This window comes from Xenopus tropicalis, chromosome 1 (assembly GCF_000004195.4).
Source record: "Xenopus tropicalis strain Nigerian chromosome 1, UCB_Xtro_10.0, whole genome shotgun sequence".
In the NCBI taxonomy this organism is placed as follows: Eukaryota; Metazoa; Chordata; class Amphibia; order Anura; family Pipidae; genus Xenopus; species Xenopus tropicalis.
In genome coordinates this window covers 19277577-19299614 of record NC_030677.2, presented here as the reverse complement: position 1 = coordinate 19299614, position 22038 = coordinate 19277577, and the positions used below count along the sequence as shown (strand labels likewise).

General features: G+C 43.8%; 1 protein-coding gene across 4 annotated transcripts in view; it reads left to right on the top strand.

Moving 5' to 3' along the window:
• The window catches only part of ctbp1 (C-terminal binding protein 1), a 277705-nt gene that overhangs the window by 225871 nt on the left and 29796 nt on the right, over nucleotides 1-22038 (top strand). The window contains 1 exon segment of one of the 4 annotated variants that reach the window (NM_001007906.1): nucleotides 4066-4246. The exons of 2 other annotated variants lie outside the window; for them this stretch is intronic. In NM_001007906.1, the coding sequence (NP_001007907.1) occupies nucleotides 4207-4246 (40 nt within the window). In that variant the 5' untranslated portion in view covers nucleotides 4066-4206. 4 annotated transcript variants of the gene reach the window in all.

Here is a 22038-nt window from a genome sequence, read left to right as displayed (position 1 = left end):
TGATCCTCAGAGTTCCCTGTATAACTCAGCCTGCAGCCTTGTGCCTTTATATGGGCACAGAACCCCTCAGTGCCTGCTAATATCCTTATCATTTACAGTAGGGGGTACATTATCCCTTATAATACATGAGTGATACTCAGAGTTCCCTGTATAACTCAGCCTGCAGCCTTGTGCCTTTATATGGGCACAGAACCCCTCAGTGACTGCTAATATCCTTATCATTTACAGTAGGGGGTACATTATCCCTTATAATACATGAGTGATACTCAGAGTTCCCTGTATAACTCAGCCTGCAAGGATGGTGGGCCAGTATTCTCTGATTCCCATATAGAGGAATGGCTGCGGCTGAGCGCTTGCCCGGCTGTTGCTGAGCCCGTGGGTGCAGCCGGGGCTGGGAGGTGTAATTAAGCCACATCGGCAGAGGCCATTATTTAGCCCTGATTGTTTGGCTGATAACTGCCTCTTGCATTCAGTTCAGCCCTGTGTGCTGCATTACTGGAGTCAGCTGACCCAGCCAGCTAACGAATCTTTGAAAGAGACAAAACAAATTTGTGTTTCACCTTCCCGACTTCAACTTTTTTCCTTCCTTAGTTACAGAGAGGATTGTTCCCTCGTTGGCAGCCTGACCGGAGACTCCATTGGGCTTCTGCCTACACTTCCTCCCTTCATATTCATTTACATCTTTCAGCTAAAAGCTTTGTTTTCTTATTAAATAATAATTCTTATGCTTTATATTGTGCTGACATATACCTAGCACTGTACTGAGATTATACATCATTCCCATCAGCCCCTGCCCCAGTGAGCTTACAATCTAATGTCCCTATCCCATTCACATATGAGAGTCAGGTTCATCTATTGGGAGAGGTCCCTGACGCACTTCAAGCTGAGATGGGGACGTTCTTAAAACTGGGGCAACTGCACACAGCCATTGGAAGTCGGGGGGAAGGGTCTAAAGGGTTTTTACCCCAGAATTTCCAGGTTATAAGTCCACTGCTGGGTGCTGGGTTCTGCTAACAAAGTGGCCAAAAACCATTTCCAGACCAGGTATGGGCCAAAAACCGTCTCCAGGCCATGTATGGGCCAATAACCATCTCCAGGCCATGTATGGGCCAAAAACCGTCTCCAGGCCATGTATGGGCCAAAAACCGTCTCCAGGCCATGTATGGGCCAATAACCGTCTCCAGGCCATGTATGGGCCAAAAACCGTCTCCAGGTCATGTATGGGCCATTAACCATCTCCAGGCCATGTATGGGCCAAAAACCGTCTCCAGGCCATGTATGGGCCAAAACCGTCTCCAGGCCATGTATGGGCCAAAAACCGTCTCCAGGCCATGTATGGGCCAAAAACCGTCTCCAGGCCATGTATGGGCCAAAAACCGTCTCCAGGCCATGTATGGGCCAATAACCGTCTCCAGGCTACGTACGGGCCAAAAACCGTCTCAAGGCCATGTATTTGCCAAAAACCATCTCCAGGCCATGTATGGGCCAAAAACCGTCTCCAGGCCATGTATGGGCCAAAAACCATCTCCAGGCCATGTATGGGCCAAAACCGTCTCCAGGCCATGTATGGGCCAAAAACCGTCTCCAGGCCATGTATGGGCCAAAAACCGTCTCCAGGCCATGTATGGGCCAAAAACCGTCTCCAGGCCATGTATGGGCCAATAACCGTCTCCAGGCTACGTACGGGCCAAAAACCGTCTCAAGGCCATGTATTTGCCAAAAACCATCTCCAGGCCATGTATGGGCCAAAAACCGTCTCCAGGCCATGTATGGGCCAAAAACCATCTCCAGGCCATGTATGGGCCAAAAACCGTCTCCAGGCCATGTATTTGCCAAAAACCGTCTCCAGGCCATGTATGGGCCAAAAACCATCTCCAGGCCGTGTACGGGCCAAAAACCGTCTCAAGGCCATGTATTTGCCAAAAACCATCTCCAGGCCATGTACGGGCCAAAAACCGTCTCCAGGCCATGTATTTGCCAAAAACCGTCTCCAGGCCATGTATGGGCCAAAAACCGTCTCCAGGCCATGTATGGGCCAAAAACCGTCTCCAGGCCGTGTATGGGCCAAAAACCATCTCCAGGCCGTGTACGGGCCAAAAACCGTCTCAAGGCCATGTATTTGCCAAAAACCATCTCCAGGCCATGTACGGGCCAAAAACCGTCTCCAGGCCATGTATGGGCCAAAAACCGTCTCCAGGCCATGTATGGGCCAAAAACCGTCTCCAGGCCATGTATGGGCCAAAAACCGTCTCCAGGCCATGCATGGGCCAAAAACCGTCTCCAGGCCATGCATGGGCCAAAAACCGTCTCCAGGCCATGCATGGGCCAAAAACCGTCTCCAGGCCATGCATGGGCCAAAAACCGTCTCCAGGCCATGTATGGGCCAATAACCGTCTCCTGGCTACGTATGGGCCAAAAACCGTCTCCAGGCCACGTATAGGCCAATAACCGTCTCCAGGCCAGGTATGGGCCAATAACCATCTCCAGGCCATGTACGGGCCAAAAACCGTCTCCAGGCCGTGTAGGGGCCAGTAACCGTCTCCAGGCCGTGTACGGGCCAAAAACCGTCTCAAGGCCATGTATGGGCCAGTAACCATCTCCAGGCCATGTATGGGCCAGTAACCATCTCCAGGCCATGTATGGGCCAAAAACCATCTCCAGGCCATGTATGGGCCAAAAACCACCTCCAGGCCATGTATGGGCCAAATATCATCTCAAGGCCACGTATGGACCAAAAACAATTCCCAGGCCATGTATTAACCAAAATCCATTCTCCAAGATATTGAACAGACACAGTGGAATGCCCCTTATGTGATCCATTCATTGGCCCACAAGCTTTTCTATGTCCATATAATGTGTTGTTTTTTATAGAGAGGATTTTTCTCTGTATATAAAGTGTATTCTGTAGCGTTCTGCAATAGGGATCCCACAAGTGCAATAAGGATATTTCAACAGAAGACAAGAAGGTTGCTCCCATGGAGGTGTAAGACTCACTGATTTCAGTGCCTCTGGCCGTATGGGGTACGGCTGTCCAACATGCCTCTTCCACTTAGCATTGGCCCACAACTCCCAACATCCACAGTGGGGTATGAACTGCAACTCCCAGGAACATGCAGGTTACAGAAGCTGGAAGTTTGCATGTTTCTAGTGACTCCTGCCATTTTGCATTGTCACTTCCTGTGCCATTTAAGCACATCCTTTATTCCTTTATTCATCATTTATCATGGGTCCTGCCTGCTAGCCAACCTATGGGAAATGACCAGTTTATATTATTTCTTATTACAGTAGAAATGTATAACCTGCCCGTTACAGTCAGTAGGCTGATTCCAGCTGCAGAATTTGCCCTGTGCCGTATGATATTGCCCCCCCAGTAAATCACATGCAGACCTGAGAATCACTGCAAATGACCCTTGAGAAGCTGCAAAATGGGCTTAAAAAAATTTCTGTCCCCATTTTTGTGACTCATAGCAGTGCCGCATCCACAGACCCATCATTGCTTTAGATTGTAAGCTCTTATGGGCAGGTCCTATGGCTTTGTATGCATTGTAGATTGTAAGCTCTTTTGGGCAGGGCTCTCTTCACCTCTTGTATCGGTTATTCATTACTTTATATGTTACTCTGTATGTCCAATGTATGAAACCCACTTATTGTACAGCGCTGCGGGATATGTTGGCGCTTTATAAATAAATGTTAATAATATGCCAGTTATATGTGCCCTTATATACAGCACTGCAAAATACACCGGCTCTTTTTCAATAACTGTAATAATAACTACCCCCTTCTTCATTTTTAGATTGTAAGCTCTGCTCAGCAGGGTTCTCTTATGTCTGATACACCCGTCTGTTGTACAGAGCTGTGCAATATTCTTAATATTTAATAATATCTGTCCCTTATTATAGTCCCTGGCTGGATATCCCTCCCTGCCCTTGTTTCATTCTCGCCCTCCCGCTTGCCTTTTCCAGGCGCTCTGCTGTACACAAACCAGAGGATCATTTCTGTTTAAAGCATTGGCTCCTCCCTCTGGCCTCTCCCACTCGCACAGACAGTCTGCATTTGGGGCTGTGTGTGTATGTGTGTGTGTACCCATGTATGTGTGCTTGCGCCTCTATGTGTCTTACTTCTGGGAAAAATTGAAGTGGCGGCCATATGCTTAGGATTAATTTTCCATATCTCACTCATTTTTAGAGAGGCCGGACACACACCTCCATGGGAAGTTCTCACTTGCTAAACAAGGGTTTGCCTCTAGGTAATGTCCTGTTTTTTTTTAACTCTTTCATTGATTGGAATTTTTTTTTTTTTTTTTTAATTTGACTTTTGTCTATTGGGGATTTTTTATTGTTATTGTTGGAAAGAGACTGTGAGCTGAGGGGCAATCTCTGTGTGTGTGTGTGTGGATATAATTGTCCCATCCCTTCCCCCTCCTCCTTCTGGCTTCATTTCTCCCTGGCTTTGTGTGTGTTGCGACTCCGTACGGGAGAGGGCATTTTTTTTTTTTAAGAGGGTTTTGCTGGAGAATAAAAGGTTATTTCTAAGGCAGCGCTGGAGTCGGGGGCTATTCCATAGGCGAAGGGACGGCGACTGCACTCCATGTGCCCAATAATTCCCCCATCCCATTGTTTCCTTGCTTATTATTTACCCCACATTGGAATGGATTCTATTCTGCCGGAAGAATTCTGCCGTAAAACTTTCATTTTGATCTTTTTTTTGCAATTTTGTTTTCGTATTTAGTGGCAAGTCGTCGCAGGCTGTGAAGTTGAATGCCCTATAAATGTGTTTTTTTTGTCATTTGTTTTCCCTTTTGCATTTGATTCGTTGTGACGCAAGTCGGCCGTGAACGGGTTAATCTGTTTATCCCCCCCCCCCCCAGAGGGTTGACACCGCGTGGCAGCCGAGGGGTTAAAAACTCAGTTCAGACTTCTGCTGACACATGTTGGTTTCGAGCAAACAGGCTGAATTTTGCAGCCGGAGAGCCGAAAAGGGAACTCACTTTCTCCTCCCTACGCCCCCCCCCCCCCACCCCTTTGGCAGCAGAAACACATTTAGTTGAGATCATAATTCCGGCAACGAAAAAAAAAAATTATATATATATCTCGTGTGCGGCTATGGGATTTTTTTTTTCTTTTTTTTTTTCTTTTTCTAAAGAACTTTCCAAGAGAAGGGAAATAAAATCCATTCCGTAAAGGAAAAATTACTGCTGGGATCAGCAAAAAAAAAAAAAAAAGGCAGAAAAGCAATACCCGGCGGCCGAAGTTAAATGCCGAGCGGAGAAACGGCAGAGGAATGACTTTTATTCCACCTGATGGGTTTTAATATTCCTGCGGATTTTTTTTTTTTTTCCCTTTTCCTGGTTGCCGAGATTGTGATGGAGCAGAGAGCCCGGCATCGGCGCTGTGAGCCCAGCATCCTGCAGTGAATGAGATGGGCTGCCTCCGATAGGGATCTCGCCGCGCTGCGCTACTGCTACAAAAGAAGCCTCTGCCTTTTGCTCTTTTGTCTCAGAAACACTTAAGACCTGGCGTTATCCGTTTTGGGCCCTTTTTTTTCGGATGCGAAGGCGAATCTCCCGTGGCTGTGGAAAGATAACCTGCGTTCTCCAGTTTCGGGAAGGAAATCGCCTCTAGTGGCGTTGGTAGGCGCTTAGAATGCACGCCTGGAACTTTCCTTTTCCTTTGGCGGCTGAAAAATGTAAGTTGTATCCTAAGCCTTCCTTGGGAGAGGCGTATGTATTAACCGTGCCGTTGCCGGGAGCACATGGTGGCGCAGTGCTTTGCAGTCACGCCGGCAAGGGGAAAAAAAAACCCTGAATAATCTGAATTTTACACCCTTAAGGCAGCAGTATGATGGGGTTACAATAATGACACTTCACTTCCTAAATCATTTGTTCTGTTCGGTGTTGAGTGACTCAGTAGTTTCTGATATAGGATATGTTTTATGTTGAGGGCTGCTGGGAGTTGTAGTCCAGTAACATCTGCAGGGCTGTCTCTGAGCTAATAATGTCATTTTTTTTTTTTTTTTTTTTAAATACTGGGCAGGACATTGGTGAAAAAGACAAGGTTTGAATGTTGGCGTTGCTTGTAGAGTATGTTCCTAAAAAGGCCTGTATGTGTGTTATTTTTATTCCTCTTCTGACCTATTTGCTCAGCGAGCAGAACAATACCCGGTGGGGCCCATTTGCATATAAAGAGGTGCCTGCTACATCTCATTGCATTGATTAGTGGCGTGCATAAGGAATAGACAGCTTTGGCGTCTGAAATTAATAAAAGATGGGTTCCTGGTGTGAAAGCGGCGCTGGTGGCCGGGGTGGGGGGTCTCCGTAATATAAAGTGGGTGGTATGATCTAGGAAAGTGACATTTATCCATCCAGGAATTCTGTGACTTTGATTAACTCTTTATGGTTCAGCTGGAATTGGAAGGGGGCAGCCATTTATTTGCTATGTGATTTTCTGTTTTTTTTTGGGGGGGGGGGTGTTGTTTATTCTGTTTAAGTCTCAGATACTTGTGCAAAAGTGTTTTTGGTTGGGTAATAAAATAGAATGCTCATGAAGTGTCCTTTAACTATTATTCAAATGTAACCTTACCCATAGCGAATATACAATATGTGTTACTGTGGGTATGCAGATCCCAAACTACAGGCCGGCTTCCCGCCTTGGGAACCCCAGCATTGAAGAGAGGGAGCAACGTTAAGGCTAATTAGGGTAAGATTTGGGGTGAGAGCTGATCTGCTTTTCTAGATTTAGCTTGAAGCTGAGCCCAGAGGCCAGTTAGGGTGAGACTTGGGGGTAGGCTTTCCTTTGCAGCCATAGATACAGGGAGTGCAGTAGGATGAGTGATATTAGTATATATTTATATATCTGACTGTGTTATGGGCCTGAGCAAAGTGGGGTTCTGAACCTATAACCCACAGTTCCATGTACATTTAGCCAAATGGAATTTGAGGCAGCAGCCAACCTTAACCACTGGATGCCAAGATACAGGGTGGCGGTGAGGGGGAATTTTGCTTCTAAAAGCCTTGATTTTTGTCTGTGTTGTGCGAAGGCAGGGTGGGCAGCATGCTGAATAGTATTTATTGGGTGGCACCCAGGTTTGGAGACCTAGTGACCAGAGATCTGGCTGAACTTGGACATAGGTTAGGTACCCACATGCTTATTAACCCCCTCCATCGGTGTGTGGTGGGTACAAAGTTGCATTAAATGGGGGCCCATACAGTATTGCTGTAACCTGCTTTTGATGCCAAGTCAGCAGGCTGTATCTACATTCCACATTTATTTCAATTTCAGTTATACGGTACATTCACTAAGGTGCATCCAGAGTGTGGGATCTCAGCCACATACAGCCGGCACCCATGAGCACTATTCATACAGTCTACACTTGACCTTTAAGGTTTGTTAATGCCTTACAACCTTGATTAGGGCAATGGTTGTGCCGCTCAAAGTGCTTTCCCACTGTCATTATTGGCGATTTCTGGCCTTGTGCTGCTGTTGCCTGACCCAGGGGACACGGTACCTTCTCGGGTTCCATTGCCCCAAGATAAGCAGAACCTTTTGCGGCTCACAGTTGCTTCTCCCTATTCTTTCCTCTCTTTCCCTACTCTTCCCTATCCTGCAAGCTGATTATGACGTAGGTAAGGCTCTTACACCCAGCTGCCACTAACCCCTTCATGAACTCCTCTTCCTCCTGCCGCTCCTTGTTCTTCACGCTTGTCATTCCTAACAAACACCGCTACCTCTTGTGTGCCGCCAATCATTTTCATTTCAAAATAGGCAATATTGATTTTATACATTTGCTCTGTTTTAAAGTCATTTTATGGCAGCTCTTAACAGGCAGTAATGTCAATCCTTTCATCGCCGGGGCAGAAGTACTGGGAGCTCTTTTGGTCCCTAAGGGCCGTGCTGTCTTGTATTGAAATGTTCAGAACAATGCAATTGATGCTTCCTAGACAGCCCTACATCCTTATTTAGAACAGTCACTAGCATAGGGGACAGCTGGGTGACCTGCTTGGGGGAATAGCTCTTTTTCTGGCCAGATGGGCTTTTGGTGTTCAGTTTTTGAAAGTTGAGCGGAGATTCAGCAGTTATGTGGCTTGTCTGGACCCCTCACAGCTGTGGTGTCCCGGCAATTAGAGTCCATTCAGCCATACGGCACCAGAAGGCTGTGAGAGCTGATAGATAAATGGCCAGGGGGACCAGAGGTTATTGAGCCAAGCTCTCCAATAAGTAATACAACTTTCTTTCCACCTGCTTTCCTCTTCTCTTGGATTTTGAGACATAGACATAGAGGCCTTCTGCACCTCCCCATCTAGCTCCTAATCACCCTATTTTTTTATCAAGCCCTTTTATTCAGCCTTAAGGACTTTGGTCCATTGGTCCACAGTAAAATTGCCTAGGCTTTAGCCCAGACGGGGTAGCTACATACAAGGGTTATAGTGAAAAGGGGCAGCGGGGTAGGTTCCCTACAATAACTCCTTCCATGGTTGCTTTGGGCACAGGCACCATCTACTGTATTTAGCAATATGAGCATGAAACGCGTTTAGCTGTGTTTATTCTTATCATCTTCCTGATTCTATTGCCCTATTTATATTTAGCCACCATTTCTACAGCTGTACCAAATCTAGACAAATGGGAAATGACTTGCTCCTCTTTGTTTCTTTCCATTTTCAGTAAGTTCCGAAGCCTCTATGCATTATGCTTTATTTCGAATGCGTTGTCATTTACCCCCTTCCACAAGGCCATTGCCTATAAAGCTCTTAATTACGCAGCGCCACAAAAAGAAAAATGTGAAAATGTTCATCTGTTTAATCTTTATTTAAATGATGCACATGTGAATGGGGCTCGTGCTAATTTATTACTCTAATAAAGGAAATCCCCCCTCATAGCCCCCTCCTCTCTGCATTAGTAATGGGCTTTAGTCACCCAAATAGCTACCTCCATATGGTCACTAAATGAATACAAAGTGGCCATGGCTGCACGGCACATCTTATAGACTTGAATATAATGTGAAACTGGGTTCTTTTGGGTCCTTTTGCCCCTGCTGGAGGAACACACATGTAATTGTGTAGTGATTATACTGTACGATGCTTGAGCCAAACACCATAGGCCTCCATTAAGAACAAGGTCTCCCTAAGTCCATGTCCTTTTTAAAATATGACGACATTTGTTGTGTCTCTATGTTAGGTCTTTTTTTTTTTATAATAACTAGCCCGGTAACTAAGTGTTAATTAAATACAAGACCCTGTAGTGATTTAATAGTGGATCTATAATGTGGCTTACAAGGTTTCTCCTCACGCGTCTAGAATGCCTTTAATAGAACCTCAAGGAGCTGTGAATGTTCTACACCGCTATTGAATTTGTGATTTTCCTTCTCCTTGGCCTTTGCAATTGCTTTTTTCTTTTTCCTGGGTGAATTTGAAATGGATTTATTGATTTTGTTGTAAAGACATTGCATATTGCTGAACTGACGTTCCCCCGAGAACTCGCATCTTATCTTTGAGCAAAACGTTTGAAAGCATTTCTGACATTAGTAGTCAGGCCGAGATATATCATATAAAAATCCATTTAGGACTTTTTAACATTTCTATTATAACATTTGACAAGGATAGACCCCTTAAAGGGGCAGTTGCCTCTGTGCCTTCAGCTGAAAATCAGCCCGGACTGGTCATAAGCACAGGGCACCAGAATTCATAGACTAGCAGTGTATACATGCAAATGTGCCTAGAAGGAATTGTTCTTTATAATCTCAAGCTATGAATGTTGCTGGGGATTTTGGGAACTATTTATAGTCTTAAGATGCCCATACACTTAGAGATCTTTACCCAGTTTGCTCAGCCATATGCTGGAGGCCATACACGGGCCGAATTCAGTTGTTGATATTGGCCCTTTGGGCCGATTCGGCAGCTTATCTGCCCCTGTATGGGCACCACTGATGGGCCTCCCCGTCCGACATCTGGCCTGAAATCTTGATTCGGCAGGTTTGATTTTTCTGTTGGATCGGGGTCTGCATCAGCTCATTGATTCAGTCCCCAAACCAACGGCGCCTATGCCTGCCGTTTTAATTGGATCGTTTTGCCCTAGGGCCAAATTAGCCCCATATCACCCACCCGTAGGTGGGCATATCAGGAGAAGATCCACTTGTTTGGTGATCTTGTCAAACGAGGGGATCTTACAGTGTATGGCCACCTTTAATCATAATGATCTAACTGTTTGACCTTCAGCCAAAGATCAAATTATACCATGGGCTTATAGTCAAGAGACTATAAGAGAGCATCAGTGTGCTGATACAGATAGTCCTTTCCCAATTGTGTCTTTAACCTGCCTGATCGATATCTGGTATTTTTTCAGTCAGGTATGGCAGGCCCCATACTAGAGACCTGCAGTGGGTTTGGTACCAGTGGAATACCCACAAAGCAGTTGTGTTTCGGGTAGGAATTCCCTGATTCACTAAGCGGGTGAGTGGTCCACAAGTGCCCTGCCTGGGTATATGGGTAAAGTGTGGCTCTTAGTCTTCCCACCAACCCCTGATGTTAAAGCATTTTTTTCTCTTTACCTAGTTGATCTGCCTCCGGAGTGACCTCAGTTGTGGTCCACAGTGATTTCAATTCCTGCTTTGTGGGTACCAGGTAGTAAATAAACTCTTTGCGGGTGGGTTCATGTAACGGCCCAGGTAGAGGTCTTAACAAGATAGCAGGTGTGGGGTGGGTTGTGGGTCAGCAAGACTCTAACCCATACTTGGGCCAGTAAGCTGCAAGTTCTGTCTGAAGGCCTATAGCTTTTAATGGCCTGTATGTGGCCATCTCTAGTTATTTTCTTCTGCTTCTAATTCATGAACTCCAGCGTCGATCACAACATACTGTACACTTCCCCCTGGTGTCTTTGTTCTCTTTATTGAGTGTTTACAAGGGCAAATCCAGTCAAGCTGTGACACCTTATCCATGGATTAAGGCCTGAATGTTATAACAAGACGTTCCATGTCATTTGTGGCTGTTAGATCATTGCTTGGTGCCCACCAAAGACTGTTTGTGCATCATTTCTGTGAATACTTCATGCTTCAGTTCCTCTCTCAATACTACACGTAATTTGTGCTTCAGTTCTTTCTTTCATATTGCCAGTACTTCATGCTTCAGTTCCTCCCTCTACATAGCAAATACTTCATGCTTCTGGCCCTATTTCTATTGTGAAACGTTTTATATTTTTATTACTCCCACTCTGCGGCAAGAACTCCGTGTTTCAGTCGTTCCTTCCGTAATGCAAGTACTTCACGCTTTAGTTACTCCTCCTATGTAGCAATTACATTTTGCTCATAATATTCCCTCAGCAAGTAATAAATTTCTCTTTTCTGATCCCGGTTTCACAATGTCTTCTTCTTTGATACCAATAGTTGCTGGACTATTTAAGTTCAAGCCCCCTGTGAGGTTCATGATTTGGTCATTAGGAGAGTTAACATTTTCTCCATATGTAACCCTAACTGGTCTTCAGGATCATCCCTCCCAACTTCTTATTTTCTACTGTATGTACTTCCATCTATTCCATAACAACTGTACTCCGAGTAAAAAATACTTCAGTTCCTCCAGTATTGTAAGTAGCTTGCAGGACCATTAGTTTGCATACTTCAGGCTTCCATTATTCACTTTTCTCTGTAGAATATGTCAAGCTTTCATTTCATTACCTCTTTGCCACTGCAAGTACTTCATACTCCTTTATTTGTCTTAACGGTGTAGACTGCTAGAGCTGCAGACAAGGCTATTGTGTGGTCTATTGGGCAATGTATTGTCTTATCCTAACCCCTTGGAATGGCAGCTCCAGTGAAAGGCCTGGGGATGAACTGATAATTAGGACAATTTGTTCAGTGTCCCTATCCATGGGATTACTGAAGTTGAATTGAGCGAGACCAGCAGTATATTCCTTTATTTGACTGATGGGCTCCTACAGCTTGCTCTGGTTTGTGACCGGTAGCCCCTTCCCTGGCTCTGTTTTTGTTCTCCGAGCTTTGTCGCCTGCTGGCTCCCATTGTTGCCAAGAGCTGACACCCTAGACTCTGAGTGCGGTCATCTGCTTTAATTTACCCTCTATAATGCTCACGTATGCACTGACTGGAGCCATAACTGCATCCTTCCATGCATGGGCCCCCATGGCCTGTCAACAGTTATTGGCAAAAAAATAAAAATTTGCCCAAATTAACTTTATCAGAAGAAAACACAAATTCGAATCCGTTGATTGTTCAACGTTTGGTGAAATTTGCAAATACACCAATTCCTCGCATGTTAGTTCTATCGAGCAAGGTAACACCAACCACTCAAATTATTAGCATTCAACAACTGGTTAACTGTCTGCCATTCTTCCGACAGCTGTAAATATAAGTTCATATTTGTTGTATTTGTGCACTTTCCTACTGAGAAGTTCTACCATTTGTTCTTTATGGTTGCTTTGTATCACTTTCTTACTTAGTTGAGTGAGCCTTTAAAGAACTTTTGAAGGATCCAACTAGTAGGGAACAGACTAAAGTCCACAAATTATAATGGTTCATTTCCACTGTGAAGTAGTGTTCTATTGTCCTTACCACCTGGAGTAAGATGAAATAAAGTCCAAGGGTCATTTTTTGCAATGGGTAAAAATAAAGTTCACTCCATTTACACCACAGCTGTCTATCAACTTATATTTATCAGAAGGTAAAGGTGAATAGAGAGCTGTGGAATTTCCCCTCTGGTACATAGTAGTGAACTCTTTTTTTCACCCAATCATACATGCTGTATGCTATCTGTTTTATGACGGTGGTAAGATTTTCTGCAAAGAAATATCTAGCCATAACCAAGAATGAATTCCACATCTGTACTGATACATTGTTTAACATATCTGTAATCTTGCCAAATGTAGGTTCTAATTAGGGGTAGGGGGGACCTTGAACCAAAAAGGTAAGAAAACCACTGGTCTGGCAGATGTGGCAGTGCTAGGAACACTGTGCTGTAAAGTGGGAAACTGGGTTAACAGTGCACAATAGAACTTGTTTCTTCTTTAACCCTTTAAGTGCCATATGTCATAACAGAATCTAGGGCACAGATGTACCAGCTTGCCAGGGCAATAGATTTGGTGTTATGGGTTACACATAACACTATAAAAAAAAACAAAAAACATATGGTGCAGGCTGAGGCCGCATAAAGTCTTAAGCCTTTTGATGCTATTTTACTGGGGCACCATTTTTTTTTTTTTTTACTGTACTGCTCCTAGGATGCAGACTTCTCCCGGAACCTCAGGAATGACTTGCCCTTAGCTAAGAGTAATTGATTTTCCATATTTGAAGATTGGTAGAAGTGACATAGCCACTGAATATTGTGGATAGCCCAAATATCATTCTCTGTGCAAGTGACGCCTTTTCTTGTGGTTCAAGAGCGGCCAAATGCCGCTGTATAATCAGTACAGTAATTGGGATGATTTGCTTTATTTTAGTTCTGTAGTAGCGGAAAGAGCATGGAAGTGGATGTGTTTGTTGCAGAGTGCATTGCTTGGCTTGGGCTTGTTGAAATTTTCCTGCTTTCTTGGGTTGGAATATTCGAGATATGGGTTGGAATATTTGTTGATGGGGTGATATTTTTCATCCCTCACAAACTCCACGCTGGCGGCAAAATGTGACCAATATGGACCCAAGGTTGGGACAATATAATCTTGTAAACTGCCTGTCTGTAGGCACATTCCTTCTCTCGACTCCCTGCGCTGATCTGCTCGTTCTTTCCTGGCATATTAAAACTACTCTGGAGGGACATGTTGCTTAGGATATAAGATTTGAAGAATTATTTTGGAGATGCTGAGGCTGGGGTAATGTTTTGGAAGAGCTTACAGACGGGTTATTGAAGTGACCACTTGATGTGCCTGATTTATTTTATGCATTCATTTTATTTCCCTTTCCAGCAGCTCTGATAGTGTTGGGGTGGAGCAGTTAACCTTTAGGGAGGCTTTGGGGGGAAATGACACAATACCAGCTGAATGCTAGGCGTTGGTTGGCAAGTGTGCCTGCACATAGGGAGACTTTTCCAGTGTGTTTATAACCGTAGGAGGCCCCAGAGCAAATGCGAGGTGGAGAAGCCTGGGATGTGTCTGCTATTTACTTTGGCAGATTTCCCAGCGTCTTAAAGGTTTTCGTCCTTCCTAGAATGAAAGTGAATTGAGGACAGTGGCGTGTCTTACTAGGCTTCCAAAAAAAGAAATTCAGTGTTAAGTGAGATTTATAGAATGGCTCTTTAGGATGTTAGGATGGCTGGCTATGGGAAAGCAGGTTCCCCTTGGGGGTAAATGTACAACCATGAGCAAAATATCAACAGAATATTATTATGAAAAATGCGAAATATTCTCTATCTATAAAATATAGCATTAATGGTGTTACTCCAATAAGCCAATCAACCCCATACTTGGCCCTTTTGGATTCAGTACAGGGGATCCATCACTCACTTCTTTAAAGAAGAATCTACTTAATTAATATAAAAACAGACTAAAAAATACAGGAGCTTTAACTCTATTGCACCTTACAACACCTTCTGCTTGGGTTAAGCAGATAGATAGACCTCCCACATGTAAGAGACAGACATCATCATGGGCTTTTAATCTATATTAGAACTGACGCTCTTCTGCAAATACAGACATTGACAGCTCCCTTTTCCTATATAATGATGTTTTGGAAGCATTTATAATAGAAAACACTTTCAAGCAGATGCCCTGCACCAAAAGTGTAGGCTGATATGACTATGGGGAAGAAGCAAAATAACTTTGCAGCTCCAAGACCCAAGTAGTGTTGACATATCACGATGCAGCATTTAAGTAGAGTTTAATTTCTTAAATACTCTTCAGTTATATGACGTATAATCAGTTATAATATTATAGGTCATTTGCTCTGGAAACCTTATTTACGTGCTGCATTATATTGAGCTGAGTCAAAGAAGCAACGTTTGAAACCATGAGAAAAGCTCAACCACAATACTGAAATAATATATACTGCTGGCCAAACATACATTTTGCTTTAGAAAAGATTTTGATTGGATTGTGGTGATGTAGACTATCCAGCCCTATATCTTTACAAGGTGTTTAAGTTTGTGGGGGAACCTCTTTATGTACCTTAGAAATGGTGGTTTCCCAGAAAGGTTTGCTATCCACTTGGCAAGTAAAGGTCCCCATACACGGGCTCATTGTAGCTGCCGATATCAGTCCCTTGGACCGATTCAGCAACTTATTGGCCCGTGTAGGGGCAGAAACGACCACCATACCCGACCGATATCTGGCCTGAAATTGGCTAAAGGTTAAAAGATTCAGTCAGATCGGGGACCGCATTGGCTCCTTGATGCAGTCCCTGCAGTCATGGTTTTGCATCAGGCCATAGCCTACATGTTCCCCGATATTGCCCACCCGTAGGTGGGGATTTCGGGTGAAGATCTGCTCGCTTGGCGAATCTTCACGTGTATGGGCACCTTTACACATTGTACTGATACTCCTTGCTATACGTTGTAAATTTAGAACCACTTGCTTCCAAAGTCTTATATTGGATCTACCATAGAGGAATTACGAAGTGGAAAGGTAAGCAAGACATACTCAAACTAACAGATTTCCATGGTAAAACAGTCTTGGGGGCCACTTAGGGCAGTGGCTTGGCATTATTGAATGAGCAGTGGTTTGATTAAGTTGTGGCAAGAAATCTCCTAATTGATTAAGTTGCTAATATTTGCAGTTAGTGGACTCTTGGAATTGAAATGCCTCTATCTCTTTGAATTGCCTGCTGTATTATTATGGCTAATAAATCCTATATGGTATAGTAATCTACAGAAAAACATGTTCATGACATTATCAAAATGCCACTGGTAATCCCAGTGTGGTGGCATTTGAAACATGAAAGCTCCCAGGAGAATTCTGTTAAGACCATCTGATTGGCAGTTGGATAGGGAATTCATATCTCTGTGGTTGTGTAAGGGGTTCTCTGTGAGCCTCTCCCCCCCCCCCCCCCCCCCCCCATTATCCTGCGGGTGTTAAGACATGAATGATGTATTCCATGAATTCCCAACAAATAAAATATTGACAAGAATATATATTTAGAAGCATATAGTCAATCACTGAATTACTCCTGCCTCATTAGGTATGTTCTAGTGACACAACTATTCCCATGGCAGCCTTTCCAGAGTATCTATTGACAGATCTTAACCTAATGAGGTTAAACCATTACAGCTGTACAGGGGTTACTGTATGGAACAGATATCCATACTAATCCTTGTGATCTCGTAGATGTAGTTATTCCAATGGCTCAACTTATCACTAGTTGGGCTTGCACAGCGCTGGGTGGGCAGATGACGCCGTACACACCCTGATGGTAACCAGTGGTTGTTGGACCTCAGGCCACTCCTATTAGTCAAGACAGCAATTTAAAGTTCACTCCAAATGACTATCAAGTTGAGCTTTTAGGTGTATCTAGAAGAGCAAATAGACCTTCTTCCCAAACCTTCCTTTGAATGGCTACAACTGCAATAGAATCTTCTACACCAGTGGTTATTTGGCTGCTCTCTTGTACCATGAAGTTACAAATGATCCAGTCACATGGGGGTGCCCAGTATCCATGGAAATGTATATTTAGGTCATTGCATGGTTTATTTAGCTTGGCGATCTGTGAAACTTAACATTGTACAGAGATAGTGGATATGGGCAACCAACATCATGATGAAGAAAAATGGTACCAGATCCTACAAAATTCTTCACTGTTGAATTTATTAATCCGATTTCCCTGGATTGCAAGGTTCATTTGTAATCGCTTTTTTTGTGTGTGTCCATTTTTTTACTTTTGCTGTAGAATGGTTCGAACCCAGTCCAATTGAGTATTGGGTAACTAGTCATTAGAAAATGAACAGAGCCAGCTTCAGTAAGAACAGCAATAAAACCCTGTCTTCTGTCTCACAGGCACTGCCCATATGGTTCCCATTTGTACTTTTTTCCCAGGCTTTGAGGCTTCCTGTTGTTACAGTCCGTCTATCCATTTGGGCAGTCTTGGATTTCCATAGGAAAGGGATTTATGAGGGCGCCAATGCTTCCTAACCAGCCTCATCGCACAGTTTGCTCCAAGGGATTTCACTCTCTGTTCCTAAGCACTACCTTTTTAAGACCTTACAATCTGACTTGTGTTACGTGGGGTACAACTCCACACTGCAAACACCTTGCTGAAGCACCAAACTACCCTTACTAGCTGATATGTTTATCTCACAGCTTCTAATATGTGCTATAACAGGAGCTACCTGCCACTATCTAGAAGGCCTGATTCATGTTGGCACTTACCGACTTCAGGTACAAGGTTGGCCTGGGTACCCACCCTCTCCCAACTCAGACCCAGCCTGGGCTCATATAACAGCCTAACATGCCTGTGCTTGACATCACCAGAATTAATGCATTGGGGAGTATATAAGAGGTCACAGCTGTCAGGTTGAGTTGGGGGAGTTTAGGCTGGTGGGGGCCACCAGGATTTTCCACTGTCCCTAGTGTGCCAGTTCAACATGGCTAAGGTATCAGCCTACCTTAGTGTCTTAGTCCTTTTTCCTCAGGCTCTATTGAGGCCTCCTGCAGTAAAACAGGAAATACCCATAATTCCCTTGGAGGATATGATCAGATAGTGGACCTGTTTATAACACTGGATGTGCCAAACTTCAGGCTGTTCAGGTCTTTGTTTTTGTTGTTTTCCCTCGAGATTAAAAGTGAATTATTGCTTGCTCTGTAAAACTCCAATTAGAACGACAGTATCTAATTGATGGATAAATAGTGCTTGTGCAAATGGGATGCGCTGAGTTTCCCTCAGCCATAAACAGAACACAGCTACCATTTTCCCTGTGTTGTCATAGAGACACGGTTGTTTTTATGCACTAATCCCTCTTAGCATTCCGCATTCAAAGGCCACATGAATATGAAATAATTCCCCCCCCCCCCTTTATAATTAGTATTTATATCAGAAAACTGTAATTGGCTCCCACAGAAATTTCTCAATGAATTTTTCTCAGTCTCTGTTGCTGCTCTTCGAAACCCATCTGTGTTCATATTTATTTTATGCCTTGTAGTCATAATTGGCAGGGAGCTGTGCTTTGCATGTTTGATTGCAAATGTGGTGCTTTTCTTTCCGTTTTTTTCTTCTGATCGTAGTATTTTCTTGGCTGTGGACACTTTTCACTCATGGTAGACATTTCTGATTATCTTTATCACATGTTGTCCATTTAGGGAAGCAAGGAGATGAAAAACAGCCATACACCATGGGCTGCATGGGACTTACAATGGTATGAGTATGCGTATGGCCAGCTTTAGTAGAGGTTGCTGGGTAGAGAGTAGGGTTGCTATCTGGCCAATATTTCACAAGTAAATTTGTAATTCACTATTGTTGTTCTCTCGACCCAATCCAATCCTTGCTACTAGGTCGTATCTATTCTCCGACCCCTCTATGCCCTGCCAAATTCACATTTATGCCTGATTGGCACCATTCAACCCCCTTTATATCACTGTTAACTTCATTACCCCATTCCTCACACTCCTTTATATTCAACCCCCACGTTGATGTGGCTGGAAAATTTAGCCAAGAATTTTTTTTTTATTTTTGTGGCCAGTTTCAATTTTGTAGCTAATTTGTACCTCAAATAAGGAAACTGAACTGTTTTCCGCTGATCCAGCAGCAGTCAAAAAGTTCCTGTCCGCCAATCACCACCGCTAATGTTACTCATGTCTAAAGGACATGGGGCAGGGACAGTAGAACCTCTGCTAAAAAAATTGCTTGATTGATGTTTCGAGCCAGGACTTCAGAAGAGAGAGTAGTTAGTCAACAGAAAAAGAACTGGTGGTTCCATGGTGCACTAAGATTACCATAAACGCTCTCTTCTGGTTAGGTTGTATGTAGGTTGGATGGAAGCTTTGCTGTGATCTGTAAGTATACAATCTAGGCATTTATGCCAGGTTGGGGAGCTTCTTGACCAGTCATTTATGGATCCTTAAGGTCCCCATACACGGGCCGATTCTAGCTGCCGATATGGGTCCCTTAGACCAATTCGGCAGCTAATCAGCCCGTGTATGGGCATTACCAACGGGCCTGCCTGACCGATATCTGGCCTGAAATCAGCCAGATCTCGATCGGGCAGGTTTAAAAATTTAGTCGGATTGGGGACCGTATCGGCTCGTTGATGCGGGAGAAGATCCGCTCGCTTGGCGACATCGCCAAGCGAGCGGATCTGAAGGTGTATGGACACCTTTAGGAATTGCAGGTGATTGGACATCTGTTGCAGTACAGCTCATTTTCAGGCAATGGGCATAACGGTTAGATACCAGTTAGTATAGGCCAGTGTATAGCCAACTTAAGTAGACACAAAAAGGGGTTGAATGTTATTCAAGACTAATTGCCCAACTATAAATCAGTTTTGCCATTGGAAATCTGGGGAAAAAAGTTTCAACTTTTAGTTGTTTCTAGCCCTTTAAGAATAGGATAGTCTCTTTGGAAGTCCCAGAGTGAGAGGTGAGAGGGGTTTAACCTATTAATAAGCCAATTAGTCTTGATGTGCAGAAGTCTAATATCCTGGGCAAAGGTTAGTCTGGGAAAGTTAAACATAACAAAGGGAGGCTGTGGGCCAAGCCTTCAAATTAGAGCAGGTAACCCTCCCCCTTCCCAGTGTCAACAGAGAAAACAAGCAGACACACAGATGCCAAGTAATTATGGCCTTGTGCAAATGACTAACCGCTATCAGCTACATTTCGGTTATCAGGGCTGGTTTCAGGAAACTGAAGGCTAAAATATGTTCCGTGGGTACAATTCTTCTTTTGTTGCAGTCAATCTGAAATGAAGGACGGAACCTGGGCAGGGAGGAAGCCATTGATGGACAGATGGGCCGTTCTCTGCTTATTCTAGCTCAAAGCGTTTCAGAAGTCATATTATGAGAGCGGCAGAGATAAGGATAAAGAGCTTCCTCTTTCTCACATATAAACAAGTTGGGTGTAGGAGCTTCCTCTACTGCAGAAGCACATCAACGTGTGCCTTGGCTGGATGTCTGACTAGCGCTCTGCTTTGCTGTGCTTCAGTATCTGGCCCCCTCCTATTGTTGACTTTTTTATGTATGACGGGGGTACCCGGGGCCATCAGATAACTCCATTTATCAGAGAGATTTCACGAGAACTGCAGCAGATCTGATAACTGGAGCTTCGTACATATATTAGCTGAATTAACTGCAGCCGTTACTTTTGCATTAACTCATATAACCCATTGGTTCTATCAGCAGAACTTCACACCTGTTTACGTTCTAGCATGCCCTTGTTATAGGTTACTACAGCCAGACAGTTGCTGCCTACTTGTACTTGCTCTGTTGGCAAGTGTCATAACAACCAGTAGATTATACTAGAGCCAGACCCTTGCTGCCTACTTGTACTTGCTTGTTGGCAAGTGTCATAACAACCAGTAGATTATAGTAAAACCATCTTGAGCAACCCCAAAGGGCATTTGCACCTACCAATTAAATCCAGCTTAATCATGAGTCAAATACAAAAATATGAATAATTTAGAACTGAGTGACCGGCCATTATCTGCCCATGCATGGACAACTTGAGTCTTTGGTTTTTTTGTGCCAGTTCTAACTGCCGCCTATCACACTGAACCATTGTGAGGTTTGCAAGCAGGACATGAATCTATTTTACTGAACCCCTCCCTCTCAGTTGGTGATGCCAAGCTTATAGACTACCATATTTGTTTTGCTATGGTGTCGCCACTATAGACAATGTTAATGGCTTTCATGGTGCATAATCTTATTTTGTTTTCTCCTAATTCAGAGGGATTTCATTGAATTGTGGCATCCCCAGAATGACTGTGTGTCTATTAATGACTCCATTGGAGAAGCCATTGCGGTTTTGCAGAGTGATTTTTATTGACTTTAAACACCGCCTTCTGGTGGCCCAGACTGTAGTTAAAAGCTGCTGCAAATATATTTTCTTGCTTTGCCGCTCTGTCTCTCTGTTCCTTTGTATCTTGCTGTACAACAACGAGAGACCTTTGGACACATCATTTGCTTGCGGTTTGAGCAAAACTCCTGCACAGTAATTCTTTTGTGTGTCTTTTTTTTTCCTTTTTATTGTGATTAAATGTAACCTGATCGGCCCGGCCAAGCCTTTGCCTGTTGTGTTTGGATAGCACTCTGTTGTTACTGGCTTAATCTCAGTCAACCAGTCCTGCTTTTTTTTTTTTTTCTTTCCATTTTTTTCCTTTTTCCTGTTTTCCTTGCCTCTCCAATGAACTTGGCTTGCAGTTCAAATATCAAGCTGACTGGGGGCCGTTTCAGCTTTTCAGTCAAAAGGGAAGCTGAGACGTTACTGAATTGCACTAGAAAGCACGGAAATATATTTTTTTGGTATTTTCCCCGCAAACTTAGATTTAATTCAGTGCTAAAATCTGTAGGGAGTTTGAAAATGCTGGTTAGTTGAATCTCTTATATATTTCCCACCTTGTCTGCAAATATATTTATTCTGATTTTAAAAGAAAACTGGTACATCGACTCACAAGAAAATAATCATTATTTTTAGCTTGAAGTCCCATTAAAAACTGATTTTGCCAAATGAAAGAAAATAAAATTTCCAATATATATTCATTACACATTTCTACAAATACAAAGATGCCTCTCTCTTTTCTGATGCAATAGCCCAAATATCGGTAGTTTAGGAATAGTACAAAATAAGGGTTGTGAGGCCCTTTAGGATGAAAACAGGCAAAATTTAAATTCAAAAACAGGGATGGTACAGATAACTTAAGGTGGCCATACATGGGTCGATTGTAGCTGCCGATATCGGTCCCCTGGACTGATTTGGCAGCTTATCGGTCCGTGTAGGGGCAGCGACTGGCTGCCGGTTAAAAGATTTAGTCGCATCGGGGACCGCATCGGCTTGTTGATGCGGTCCCCGAACCGACTGCGCCCTTAACAGTCGCTACAATTTGATCGTTTGGCCCCAGGGCCAAACAACCGAATTAGCCTAAATTCCCCTGATATCGCCCACCCGTAGGTGGGGATATCAGGAGGAGATCCTCTCACTT